This window comes from Dryobates pubescens, chromosome 5 (assembly GCF_014839835.1).
Source record: "Dryobates pubescens isolate bDryPub1 chromosome 5, bDryPub1.pri, whole genome shotgun sequence".
Lineage (NCBI taxonomy): Eukaryota > Metazoa > Chordata > Aves > Piciformes > Picidae > Dryobates > Dryobates pubescens.
In genome coordinates, this window is record NC_071616.1 from 47,286,255 (window position 1) to 47,298,185 (window position 11,931).

At 53.6% G+C, this 11,931-nt stretch overlaps 1 protein-coding gene across 1 annotated transcript; it reads right to left on the minus strand.

The window, feature by feature from the left end:
* Positions 1-97: 97 nt before the first annotated feature.
* Positions 98-3,784, minus strand: SRP14 (signal recognition particle 14). Its single transcript, XM_054162134.1, has 5 exons — positions 3,691-3,784; positions 3,183-3,255; positions 2,519-2,631; positions 1,289-1,321; positions 98-932 (listed from the first exon to the last, which is right to left on the minus strand). The coding sequence occupies exons 1-5, from the start codon at positions 3,712-3,714 to the stop codon at positions 843-845; spliced, it is 333 nt and encodes a 110-aa protein (XP_054018109.1). The 5' UTR covers positions 3,715-3,784; the 3' UTR covers positions 98-842.
* Positions 3,785-11,931: the final 8,147 nt, after the last annotated feature.

Sequence of the window (11,931 nt, forward strand, 5' to 3'; positions counted from 1 at the left end):
GCTTGTGGTGGAGGACAAAGCTCAACTATGTAAAGAAACTTTAAAGGCAAACTATAGAACTGGTGGAAGTGTGAAAGCTGTAATGGAAACACAGCAGGTGGCAGCAGGGGAGTCAGTGCTAAGGGCAGAGGCAGGCACCCCATCCCCAGCAGCTCAGCAAGACAAGCCACAGCCCAGTCCATTTCTCGTTGTGTTTAATAGGAACAGGTCACCCTTTACATCTGCTCAGGGCAAAGAGCTGTTTCAGATGTGCAGTATGGGGAGATTGATCCCTAAGGCTGAAGCTCAGCTGACAGGAGCAGCTGTAAGCCCTGTCTGAAGGGAACAGTGTCCAGAGCCCTGCCCTCCCCCCACCCTGAACCAGGGTCAGCAGGGAGTGAGGGTACAGCTGCCTGGCTCTGCACTGCACGATGGAGGCAGGGCCCTCAGAAGATGACAGAAACAGGAAAGCTCTTTTCCTGGTGAGGTTGGCACCCACTTTCCCTCCTGCTGCTGTGGTTTAGCTGTAAAACTGCACACCTGCCACACACCCCTGCTCCAGCTCTGCTTCACTCCAGGTAGGTGCATCTGGGTCATCCCTCAAACAGGTTTATGCTGCCCACTGGTACAACAGAAAGCAAGCAGCAGCCCCAGCACAAACCCAGCTGGCAGGCAGCTGTAAAGCAGGTTCAGTGAAATGCTCCTGCCACACAACAATCCACAGACAGCACCTTCTGCTCTCTTCAATCCTGACCAGAGCCCAGTGTCCTGCTGGAAGGAAAGACGAAGTGGAAACAAATAGAAATGGACTTTGCTTTGAGCGAGGGTCAAGTCTCTCACAGTGCCAGCAGGACACTGCTCCATCACTGTGTGGCTTTACTCTTCTTGTTTTTGCTTTTCTTATCTTTCTTCTTCAAGCCATCCATGTTTGCTCTCAGCAAATTTGAATATGCCTGAAAAACACAATTGGAAGCACTGTAAGAACACAAGTGACAGCACAGCAGAGGTCACAGCTCAGCTAGCACTGCTGGGGAGGCAGCTGCACTCTCCCAGCCAAGATGCTCATGCTCTTACACCCTGCACTGCAGGTGCTTGTGCAGAAGGTCACATACGACACAACAGGCTTGGGCTTTGGTTTTGGGGGGGGTTTGGTTTGGTTATTTCAGGCCTGCAGGCAGAGGGGCAGTGTGAGGTTAATCTGCAGGGCAGGTCAGCACCCAGCCAGCCTCTTGGCAGCTGTCCAGTGCTCCCTACTGACCACTCCCCAGGACCCACAGAAAAGGCAGACAGAAGGCAATACAAAACTTACCATCTGGAACTTATTTACTTCCTTTGAGCTCACCTGCAAAAACAACACTGGGGTTAAGCAAGAAAGCCCTGGCTGCAGACCAGGTTATCAGCACCTGCTCAGCCAGCGGTGTCCATGCAGCCTTTGTGGCAGCAGCTGGATCAGCTCAGTGGCTGTCCTGGCAGGCAGAGGACTCCACTGACTGAGGAAGCTGAGCACACTCCTGACCCGGTCACTGACAAAACCCTCTGGACTCCCTTGAGAGAGCCATAGAATGGTTTGGCTTGGAAGGGACCTTCAAGATCATCCAGTTCCAACCCCCTGCCGTGGGCAGGGACACCTCCCACCAGCCCAGCTTGCTCAAGGCCTCATCCAGCCTGGCCTTGAACACTCCCAGGGAGGAGGCATCCACAGCCTCCCTGGGCAGCCTGTTCCAGTGTCTCCCCACCCTCACTGTGAAGAATACCTCCCAAATCTGTCTGCAAATAGGAAGCAAGTGAAGAAACATTCTAAGGAAGGTTTAATTTACTTGTAGGACCCTAAAAACATGTTGCAGCCCAGATTCCCTCAAGTATTTCTCAACATTTGTCCTTGGGTTACATCACAGAGGAGACCTAAAGCCAGCTAAAGCCTCTCCCAGTCTCTTGTTCCAAGTGAACACCCATCAGGCTCTCAGCTTTTCACATGTCCTGAAACACAAATAGCTCTGTAAACCAGGGAAAAAAACAGGCATGCTCAGCAAGATCAAGCCTTGGAACTGTGAGCCTGCCCGTGGCCACCCTTTCTTGCCAGGAAACAAGGACTGCTTGCCTGCCATATCAGGAACAGTCGGTTCTTCCCTGGGTTGTAAGAACATTCATCAGTTCCATTGAGGAACTAGCTCTGTCACCTGAGGCTGGAGTGTAGGGGTGCAGGACCTCTCTTCTGCTTGGAACCACACCACTTGTCCTCACACTGCAGATTCCATACCTGTCTACATCTCCACAAGCAGTTTCCCCCTTCCCTCCAAACAATTTCACTTGATGCAAAGCAGCTGCTCCTGCTGCAGACAGACAGAATCCCTTCCACTGCCCTGCAGTACCACCCAAGCCAAATGCAGTTCCATCTGTAGGGGAATGCTTCAGCAGCCCATCCTCAGCTGTCTGTAGCTCTCGTGGAATTCATGGAAAGACAGATTTCACTTGCCATATGGGGCAGTAAATGAAAGCCAAGCAGAGCCACTTATCCTCCTCACCCAAAGCTGGCACTCACCACTGTGCTGATTTTCTTCTTCCCATCAGTCGCTCGTAGGAGACATTTGTTGTCTGCTGGCTCAAAGGTTTCTACGTGGCCTTTGCGTGGCACTGGCTTTGTTCTCCCATCGTCTGCATTGGAGCACAGAGAGCATTTATTCAGCACCACTGAACCACCCCTGCCTCCTGCTCACGAGCCTTGTGCAGCACCGCAGAGCTCAGGGCTGTCCGAGCTGACACTGCTGCCGCACCGCGCACAGACCCTTCCCCTGCAGCCCCAGCGTCTGGTCCACGAACTGCACCCCCAGGATGGGTGCAACCCCCTGCCCTGCCCTGCCAGCTGCTGCTTTAAATGCAGCCCTGCAGACTTGACTCCTCAAGCAGCCCCAGCTAGCCAGAAAACAGAAACGTCAACACAGAAGAGCAACCCTGGGAGTCTCCTTTGACAGACATCAAGGGAGTCACAACTACTGTTTAATGATAAACTCCTAACACTTCCTACAGGCCGAACTACAGACTCTTCAAGGCTCTCAGCACTGCAGCTCAGAGGAGCGATTTCTCCACACAACCCCTCTGTTTTTCAGATGTTCTGAATTACAACTGCATCTTTTAAACGCGTGCTGACAGCTCTAAGGTCGGTTTAGAGGAACGTGCCTTTAATCCAGTAACAGACTGAAACTTACATTTCTTCAGCGTTATGAAAACGCTCCCCGAGGTTCTGCACTTCTGAAAGAGTCTGGTAAGCTCTGTCAGGAACTGCAAGAGAACAGAGAGCCCCAACCATGGCTGGAGACCACCACACGGGCTTTTATCTCTTCTCCCCGCGCTCCCCTCGCTGCCAGGGCAGCAGACGCCGTCTCGCTCCGCCGCCGCTCCTGCAGGCCCGGCTCTCCCACTTCCGCGGGCGGCAACACGCACCGCGGGAAGGGGATCGGCTCAGCCTCTCCGCCGTGAAGCCACAGGACAGGAAGCCCCGGCCAGGGACGGCCCGGCCCGAGGTTCTAACTCCGGAAAACGAGGCCTGAGGACCCGGACCCACCGCGGCCCCAGCGTTTCTGGCCTACCCTCCTCCCTCGCCCAAGCCACCGACACCACGATGCGCTTCGCTCCCTCCCCGCGCCGCTCCCCGGCCGCCGGGGCCGGGCCAGGGCTTGGGGGTCCCCGCTCCCGCCGCGGCCGGGGCCGCCCCACCTGCTCGCTCTCCAGCAGCACCATCCTGCACGGCCGGAAGCGCCGGGCGCGCGCACGCCACGCCACGCCGCGCGGGGCCCGCGCGAGAGGCCACGCCCCCGCTCGCGCCTCGGGAGCGCCACGTCGGCGCAGTGCGGTCGGTGGAGGCGGCGGGCGGCGGGCGGCGGGCGGCGGGCGGCGGGCGGCGGGCGGCGGGCACGGCCGGTGCGGGCCTGGCTCGTGCCGTGCGCCGCCCCCCTCCCCTTCTTGGCCTGCCCTGTGCCCTGCCCGAGGTGGCTGGGAAAGGCAAGCCCCGATGGTCTCTGCCGGCGCTGCCGCCGCCGCTCCGCGCCCTGCCCGTTGTTAAGCGTTTCGCGGCTCGCCGCTGCCGGTCGCGTTGCGGGGATTTGCCCGGCGAACGACTCGGGCACCGGCCTGGAGGAGCGGCACCGGGATTCCGGCCGCTCAAAGACGGCGGCAGGCCCGTGGCTGCCTGAGCCGGGCGTCCCCGCGGCCTCTATTGACCCGGGGCCGGATCGGTGGCGCCTGCGAGTCAGCCTCGGCGCTGCCGCGAGTGGCTGCGCTGGGCCTGCCGAGGAGCGGGGACGCTTCGCCGGGCAGGAATGGCAGGCGCGGGGGTTCATAGGCCAGCTTCGACTCCCTGCCGCCGTTTATCGGAGTGGCTGCCGCGGGCCGTGGTGCCTCCGTGTCCCCCGGCACGGCTGGCAGCTGCCACCGCAGCGCTGCGCCTGGCGCTCACTGACAGGGAGGTGCCGAAGGGCTCCCGGCGGTCCCGGCCGGCCGCAGGGGTGCAGAGGGAAGGGTGTGACTGAGGCTCGATGAGCAGCGCCCCGCGCTTCAGAAGCAGCTGAAAGGCAACCAGAGCCTGGTTCGGGGGGAGGATTTCAAGGTGCTGAGGGGCAGCGTCTGGCAAAGGGGAGTCTTGCATCAGGCCCACGTTAGCTGGTGTGGGATCACACAGAAGGAGCGCCCGGTGTAGTGCCTTTCCTTGTTTCTCACTAGGAAAATGGATTACTTTTACCTCCATGGGCCCCGGGAAAGTGAAGATCATGCCTTACAACTTCAAAGGGAAGAACTCGGGCAAGGCAGACAGGTGCTTGCGCCAGCAATGAACTCGCCTTGCTCATTCAACTCCGGGCTGCAGCACAGCCAGAGCAGCGATCCTTCCCTGCGCTGCCGCTCGCCGTGGGGATGCTGCTTCATCTGTCCCAGCACTGCCACAATCGGTTTGGTCACTCCCGCTGTCTCGAGTGCGATCGCGGTCGGCCCTTTGCAGACTGAGCGAGGGGCAGCAGAGGGTGCTGTGATTGCACACACAGCGGTGGAGCTGCCCGAGGAGGCAGGAAAGCACTGCCCCAGGAAAGGTCATCCCAGCGCGGGCCTGGCTTGCCGGTTTGTCGTCTCCATTGTGCTGGAGGTGCAGAGGGCCGACGCTGCCTTTCCCTAGCTGTGGATGGTGTTACCCTCCTGAGGGTTTTGCACCTCTGTCATTTGCAGTTGAGGGGGAAAGACTTTGGAAAAATAAATTTAATTTTCTCATAAAACCCAAAATGAGGAATTTATGTTCTCTAAATCTTCTGAAGATGGGTGTTCCAAGGGGACAGCAGCAGTGCTGTGACTGGAAGGAGTGACATGCCAGAGCCGCGTACAGCTGCAGAAAGCGATGGTCCCTGCCCCGAGAAACTTGCTGTCAGTGTCCACAGCCCCGCAGGCAGGCGGATGTAGGGAGTCATTGCTGACGCTTCCTTAACCCTGCCTGTTGCAGGAGGAGTGGTAACAAACCCCAAACTACAAGGCATTGCTTGGTTAGAAATGGAGTAGGGTGGCTCTGGAGGAGAAGAATGCATTATTGTGGCAATTTTTGTAGGCAACTTGTGAAAGAAGGGCAGAAATGGGAGAACTAAACCAGCACACTCCCATGGGGAAGCTCCCATGGTGCCGGACTCTGAGGCAGAAGTGCGTTTCCACGCATGCTTGCCAAAAGAAGGTGGTGGTCTTGCAGCTGACACACAGGGACTGCAGCTCTTACCTGGGCCCTGATTCTTGAAAGGAGGCTCGTGTGGCCTTCAACTGCTCTCCTAATTTCTGTACCACTGCTACCACTGCTCTTGTGTAATGGTGGGGAAGGAGCTGTGGTTATTCCTGTGCCTTTAGGCAAGGAAAAGCATTGCTGCCTGTGCAGGGAGCACCGTGGGGGCTTTTACCCCTTCTGCACACAAATCTCAACCCTCTCTTAGGAGTTACTTTTGTTGCTGGGGTGTGCCAGGGGGATGCTGTGGGCACAGTGGTGCCCACCGCTGTGCAGCTGAGGTACTGAGAGAAGTGTGCAGAGGTAGCAGACATCTACCCGTCTGGGACACTCCTTGCGGGAGCCTGTAACACAAAAGCTGCTGGTTCTGCGGTGTGCTGGAGGAAGGGACAAAGGGGAAACCCCTGGGAAGAACTCCAGAGTTGCACCAAGTTTACTTTTTTCCAAATCTGTTCTTTTATCAGCAATTTCTCTACAAATCTGGCTGTCTCAGTGCTGATAAAAGAAGTGGCTCTGCTGCATTGCTGAATTTATTTCCATAAGAAAGGAGTCTTGTTAATGTGTGTGTCTTAGCTTATCTTCCTCATCTAGAAGCTGTTTTTCAAGCCAGAATGTCACCATTTAATTGGAGGAGAAGCCTTCATCCCAACTTGCAAACAAGGTGAAAATGGAATATTTTTAACGACTCTTCTCCAAGAAATAGATGGAGCAGGGGAATGCTGACACTGCTTTACTCTTGCCAAAGGCTGCCAACACTGGGAGGGAATAAGCTGTTCAGCTGGCGAAAAAGTGCTGAACAAACACTGAAGGAGCTAAAGGGATACTCCCAATCATGATATATTCGCTTTTCACTCTGCCTCCTGCCCTGCTCTAATGCCTTTCCCCTCAGCCCCTGCCCTCAGAACGAAAATGTGGTGGGGGGAGGAGAAGGACAACAAAAGGAGGGGGGAAATTTCCAAAGTAAATCAACAAAACAGATTGGCTAAAACGGTAGCAAGAGGAATTGGTGGATCCCGAGAGCTGGCAGGGGCATTAATATTTTGTAACCTGATCTGCCATGTGACTAGAGCCAGGCAATAAAATTAAGTCTCCTACCAGCCCTCCTGTTTGCTCAGCTTTATTATATGGTGTCAGTAGAGAACTACTGCTGCCTTTTTTATTTTATTTTTGGCAAAAAAAGAGCAAATGAAGCCACCTGAATCATTAAATCCTGAAGGAAATCTGGCAGAGAACTGGGGGAGGTTGCTGCTGCACTTCCAAGTTTTCCTGGAAGCAATGCACGTACTGAAGAGAAATGGAGAAGGTGAAACCTTCTCCTCTCCTAAACGTGGTGGGAGGAGCAGGAAGCAGAAAAACACAATTATTAGAAGAAAATTAAATTCCTGCTCAGCCTTAGTAGAAGTTGGCAGAGCTCCGCTTGCGTTAGCTAGGAAAGGTTCCACCACACCACTGCGCTCCAGCGTGAGCACAGATCTCAGTGCAGGTCTGCGCACCGCGGCGCCCAGGGTGAGTCAATAGCAGGTAATGGCCAAGCTCACAGCTGGATCGTTCTGGCAAGTCCCTGTGCAGCACACCAAGTCAAAGCGTAGCGATGCAGAGGAGCGAGAGCAAACGCCGGCAGCAGCCTCCCCGCTCTGCCAGTCTGGCATTAGCGCTGCGAAAGCCGCGGTGCGCAGCACAGTGCCCGCCCGGCCCCGCCGCAGCCAGGATCAACGGGCAGAAGAGAAGCCTTCCCGAGCCAGCGGTTAACAGCGGCTGCTTGGGCAGACTCTGAGCCCTGGGAGAGCTACCAAAACATCCCTGTGCCAGAGAAGCAGAGATCACTTTTAACAGGAGGAGGAAGCTGATGCTTTCTTCTAGCGCTAGGTGGATTGCCAACGAAGAAATCAGCAGGTTGCATGGCTACAGGTGAAGATCAGTCCCAGGATCAGGTCTTAGCCTTCTTTCTAAATGGCCTTCATGAACAGAAAAGAAAGGGACAGTGATCAGAGAGCTAAGAGGGGCTCTGAATGTCTCACAGACCTAGACAGAGAATTTTAGAAGGAGCTTTGTGAGACCAGGATATGCCACCAGAAAGCTGCTGATCCCTGGGGAGAAGGCCAGCTTCCAAAGAGAAGCTCTCCACAAGGAGCAGGAGGTGTTCTCTCATGTCTTAGGAAGCAGAGTATGTACCCTGAGCTCTCTGCTAACCAGTTCAGTTCATCCCAGCCAATCCCTTCTGTTTCATTCAATATTATGCTTTATTTATACCAAGTGACTTCCAAAGATAGGTTAAGTGTAAGCTGGAGTCCAGCGGGTGCTGGCTTGCCTTGTGCAGCAGCAATGGTAATGGTTATTTATCTTTTGTGAGGAAGACCAGGAAATGGATATAAATACACCTGCTGCAACGCCACACATTACTGTTGTAGTGCAAACCAAAGCCTGTCTGGAGTGAGATGCAAAAGGATTCTCTGGTGGGAAAAGGCTTTATGGTTTTGAAGTACTGTCCAGATTTTAGAAAGCTTCTGTCAGGGAGGACAAGGGATGATGAAATACTGTACCAAGTGTCTTACATGTGCTCAGAATGGCTTGCTGACAAGCCCTCAGCTCACCAAAAGAGAGCAGCTCAGATGTAGAGTTGGTCACCTGTACCCCTGAGGTGTCTTCTGTGCTCTCTAGGGAAACCCTGAAGCACAGCTCACCCTGGGGACAGTGCAGCAGGGAGTGCCTGCCTGTAACAGGGGACAGCCGTGTAATGAATGCATGGATAATGCTGTATGCATAACACACTCTGGGAACAGTGACACCAAAGAGGGAACTCCTTTAACTCCCAGAGTATGAGGAAGTTTCTCAGGAGAGGCAGCAGTGTGTCACCTCGAGAGGCATCAGTGTGTCATCTCAAGAGGCAGCAGTGTGTCACCTCGGGCTTGCTGTTGAAGGACAGGGCAGGTCTCACAGATACCCATGGCCAGTGCAAAACACTGCCCTGAAACAGTCAGATAAGAAAAGAGACTGATGCAGTGTGGGCATCCTGTGTTTTGAAGGTACCTTTGTCCTGCTAGCTTTCAGCTGTGAGCAGAGCAGAGGGAAGTGCCAGAACAACCTGTTCTGAAGGTGCCATAACTGAGCTGCCCTGTCCCTTCTTGCTGCCACTCTCCTCCGGCAGCCTCTCTGGTTCCCCAGCAGTGGCTGCCTGCTGCTGCTGGCAAGAGACACCACCCTGAACACACCTTGTGACACAGAGACTGTGAGGCCAAGAACACTGACCTGTGGCAGGATGAGTCTTTCAAAGTCACTTAGCAATAGCATCAGGTCTGAGCCCAGATCAAGGTGACACTCATGGAAACAAACCAAAAGTATCAGGCCAGGCTCCCATCCTTACAACCCAGAGATGCCTACTGTGGCTTTATATTCTCCATGTCCAAACTTAGAGTCTCTTTGTAGTTATTCTTCATATTATCTGTTCCTTTTAAACCTAATGGATTTGCATTTTTCAGGGGTGTACTTCCAGTGTACACCCCAGATGCTTTTGGAGGGCTACTCACATGGCAGACCTTGGCCTGCCTTTGAACTAGGAGTAAGTTTTGCAAGGGGTTCAGGCCTGTGGGGGTTCTTTCCACTTTGGGCTCAAACAAGGGACTCAGAGGCAATCCCACTGCAAACCCACTGGCATCAGTACAGCCATAGTGGTGCACAGGAGGTCAGGCTTTGGGAGCTGTTAATGTAACTGTAGCTTTGGAGCTGTGAACTATAAACCACTAATTCATTGGGGTTAAAACTGCTGTTATCTTTAAACCAGTTTTGTGATATGGGCTTTCAGTGTGGTTTCAGTGGGTCTTGGTAAGTCACCTGTGAATTCCAGTGGTGCAGGATCAGCCCTGTACAGTCTGATGCACCTTCTGGGTGCTCAGGGAATTCTATTTCCCAAACCTCACAACTCCTCTCTCCAGCAGGCAGAGGGTACAGAGTCATCACTTCATTTGCTATGGCAGATTTCTAAGCAGACACAGAATGTCTGGGTAAGAGCTGTGCAAAGCTTCAGGGAGGTAATTAAGTTGGAGCTCAAGAGTAATGAGGTGACAGAGATTGGGTTGAGCATCATTTCTTTCACGTTGATGTGTCCTACTTTCAGAAGCACAGAAACATAGTGGTGAAAAATTTCCACCAGCCGTTCCCAGTGAGGTTACAGATGATTTTTTTTTTCTAAGTAAGTATTTAAGAGACAGAATGAAGAATATCACACCATGCTAAAAAAAATACACCACCACAAAACCAACAAAAACAACTCAATGGGAATTCTAGGTCAGTAGAATGTCACCAAGGAGGACAACATTGTCCTTGATATCAGAGAACACCAGGGAACATGTAATTAGAAAAGGAGCCACGAGGTCTTTGCTATGCTCCATTTGCAGCCTGCTCTCAGGGACAGAGATTCAAGCAGTGCATACTCTCTTGATAGCCTGGAGTGCTGCTGTCTGAGGAAGAACAGGGTCACCACCACCTCACCAGGGCTATTTCCTGCCTCTGCTGAGGCTGCCCAGCAAGGCGAGCCCTGGCTGGACTCCTGAGATTTGAGGATCACAACAAGCTGCAGTGCCTGTGAAACAATAGTTTCTTCACACCTCGAGTGAGGATGTCTGATACAGCAGCCAACAAAGAGACACAACAAAGGGACAATGAAGTTGGTCACCAGATGAGTGTGGTGACGGGGAGTGGCTTAGACATGATTGCTCTCGCTTCCAGAAGCCCTAATTTTGGAAAAACAGAGAGTTTTGATGGTTACCACCAGATATTTCCAGTATGACTCTCTCGTGAGAGCTGCCAAGCATCCTTGCTTGTTCAGGCTTTACTGGTATTCCTTGCTCTTCCCTAATGCTGCTCCAAATGTCCAGACACTTTCTAGGAACAGGGTGGTGTGGGGAGGCTGCTGTGTGCAGCCAGCAGCTGCCCAGGGCTCTCTGGGTCAGCGGCTGGAGGAAGCGGTTTCCTGTTTTGCTGGTGCTCAATGCCACTTAACAATAGGGGGAAAGAAAAAACTGCAGGATCTAAGCATAGCAAAACTGTTTGCTACATGAGCTGTCTGCCTGCTTCCTCCACCTACCCCAGCCACCCCCCTCCTCCTGCACCCACCCTGGCCAGGGGACAGCAGCAGAGAGGGGGCAGAGGCACCGGAGGCTGAGGCAGCGAGGGCTCGAGGGCATCTCTGCCACCTGAACAGCCTCGACCCCTTGGCTGCAGGTCTGAAACAGCAGGCTGAGCATCGCTAGTTTGTATCTTTCTTCCCAAGAGAGGGAAAATGAGATCCATGTGCAGCACTTCTGGAGTGTCAATGTCAGCAAGAGGCACTCATGGCTTCTTACAACACCTACAGCATCTTGTCTGTCCGAGGAGAAGGTTTTCAGCACCGTCCTGAGATAAGTGTTTCCGGCAGTGGTCAGTTCATTAGGTGGGAACAGCACTGGTGGAGATTCCTCACTCTGCCTTTCTGAATGATGTTCTTCTCCTCTAATGGTTTGCTTAGTGCCAAATCCTTAATCCACTCTTATCAGCTCACAAAGTGCACTTATGCGCCTACTCCTCTCCTACTGCCTACACGCCCAGGCAGCATCCCATGCTGCCATGCTGGAGTTTGGTTCTGGTGATCTCTGTCCATACCCAAATCCTACCTCACCTACTGCCCTTGTTTTTCAAAAGCACCTTCTGAGATCAGGAGTTGCAGGGGTAGCTCTGTGAAGCAGACTCAACTCACCGTTGTCACTCAACTGGAGTCACTCAGAAACAGGAGGCACAGGTACTCAAACTGTCATCTGAGTTTGTTGCCATTCCTGCCCCTTTATTTCTGCCTCCCCCTCTGTTTCTGAATACATGCAGTCTTCAAAAGCACAGAGAGCAGCAGACAGGAGCCCCGGGCAGACTGGAAGTCACAGGCTCTTTGTTAGAGCTTAGGCTGTGGAAATCCCAGGTGAGTCAGCCCTGCTTGCAGCAGCAGGTAACCCAGCCGCTAAGAGTCAGGCTCAGGAGCACTCAGTGCAACCCTGTCAAGGAAATTCTCAGAAGCAGTGGAGGTATTACAAATGCAGCTCCTTTGTTATTGCCTGTAGCCTTAAAAAGCTGTGCCAATCGATTCCTACAGCTCTTGAAGTTCAGGAGTGGCATTGCTTAAAGATAAGGCACTGGAGTTTTGCACTAGGCTTTAGGGAACAGCCTGCCAGAAACCTCCACAGCAAAGGACT

What these genes read in the sequence shown, in the direction of transcription:
- SRP14 (XM_054162134.1), bottom strand. Translation starts at nt 3,714, where the DNA reads ATGGTGCTGCTGGAGAGCGAGCAG. An exon ending in TTTCATAACGCTGAAGAAAT is followed by an intron (nt 2,632 to 3,182) that starts GTAAGTTTCAGT and finishes GCTCCAATGCAG; the next exon opens with ACGATGGGAGAACAAAGCCA. An exon ending in AAGTAAATAAGTTCCAGATG is followed by an intron (nt 933 to 1,288) that starts GTAAGTTTTGTA and finishes TGTGTTTTTCAG; the next exon opens with GCATATTCAAATTTGCTGAG.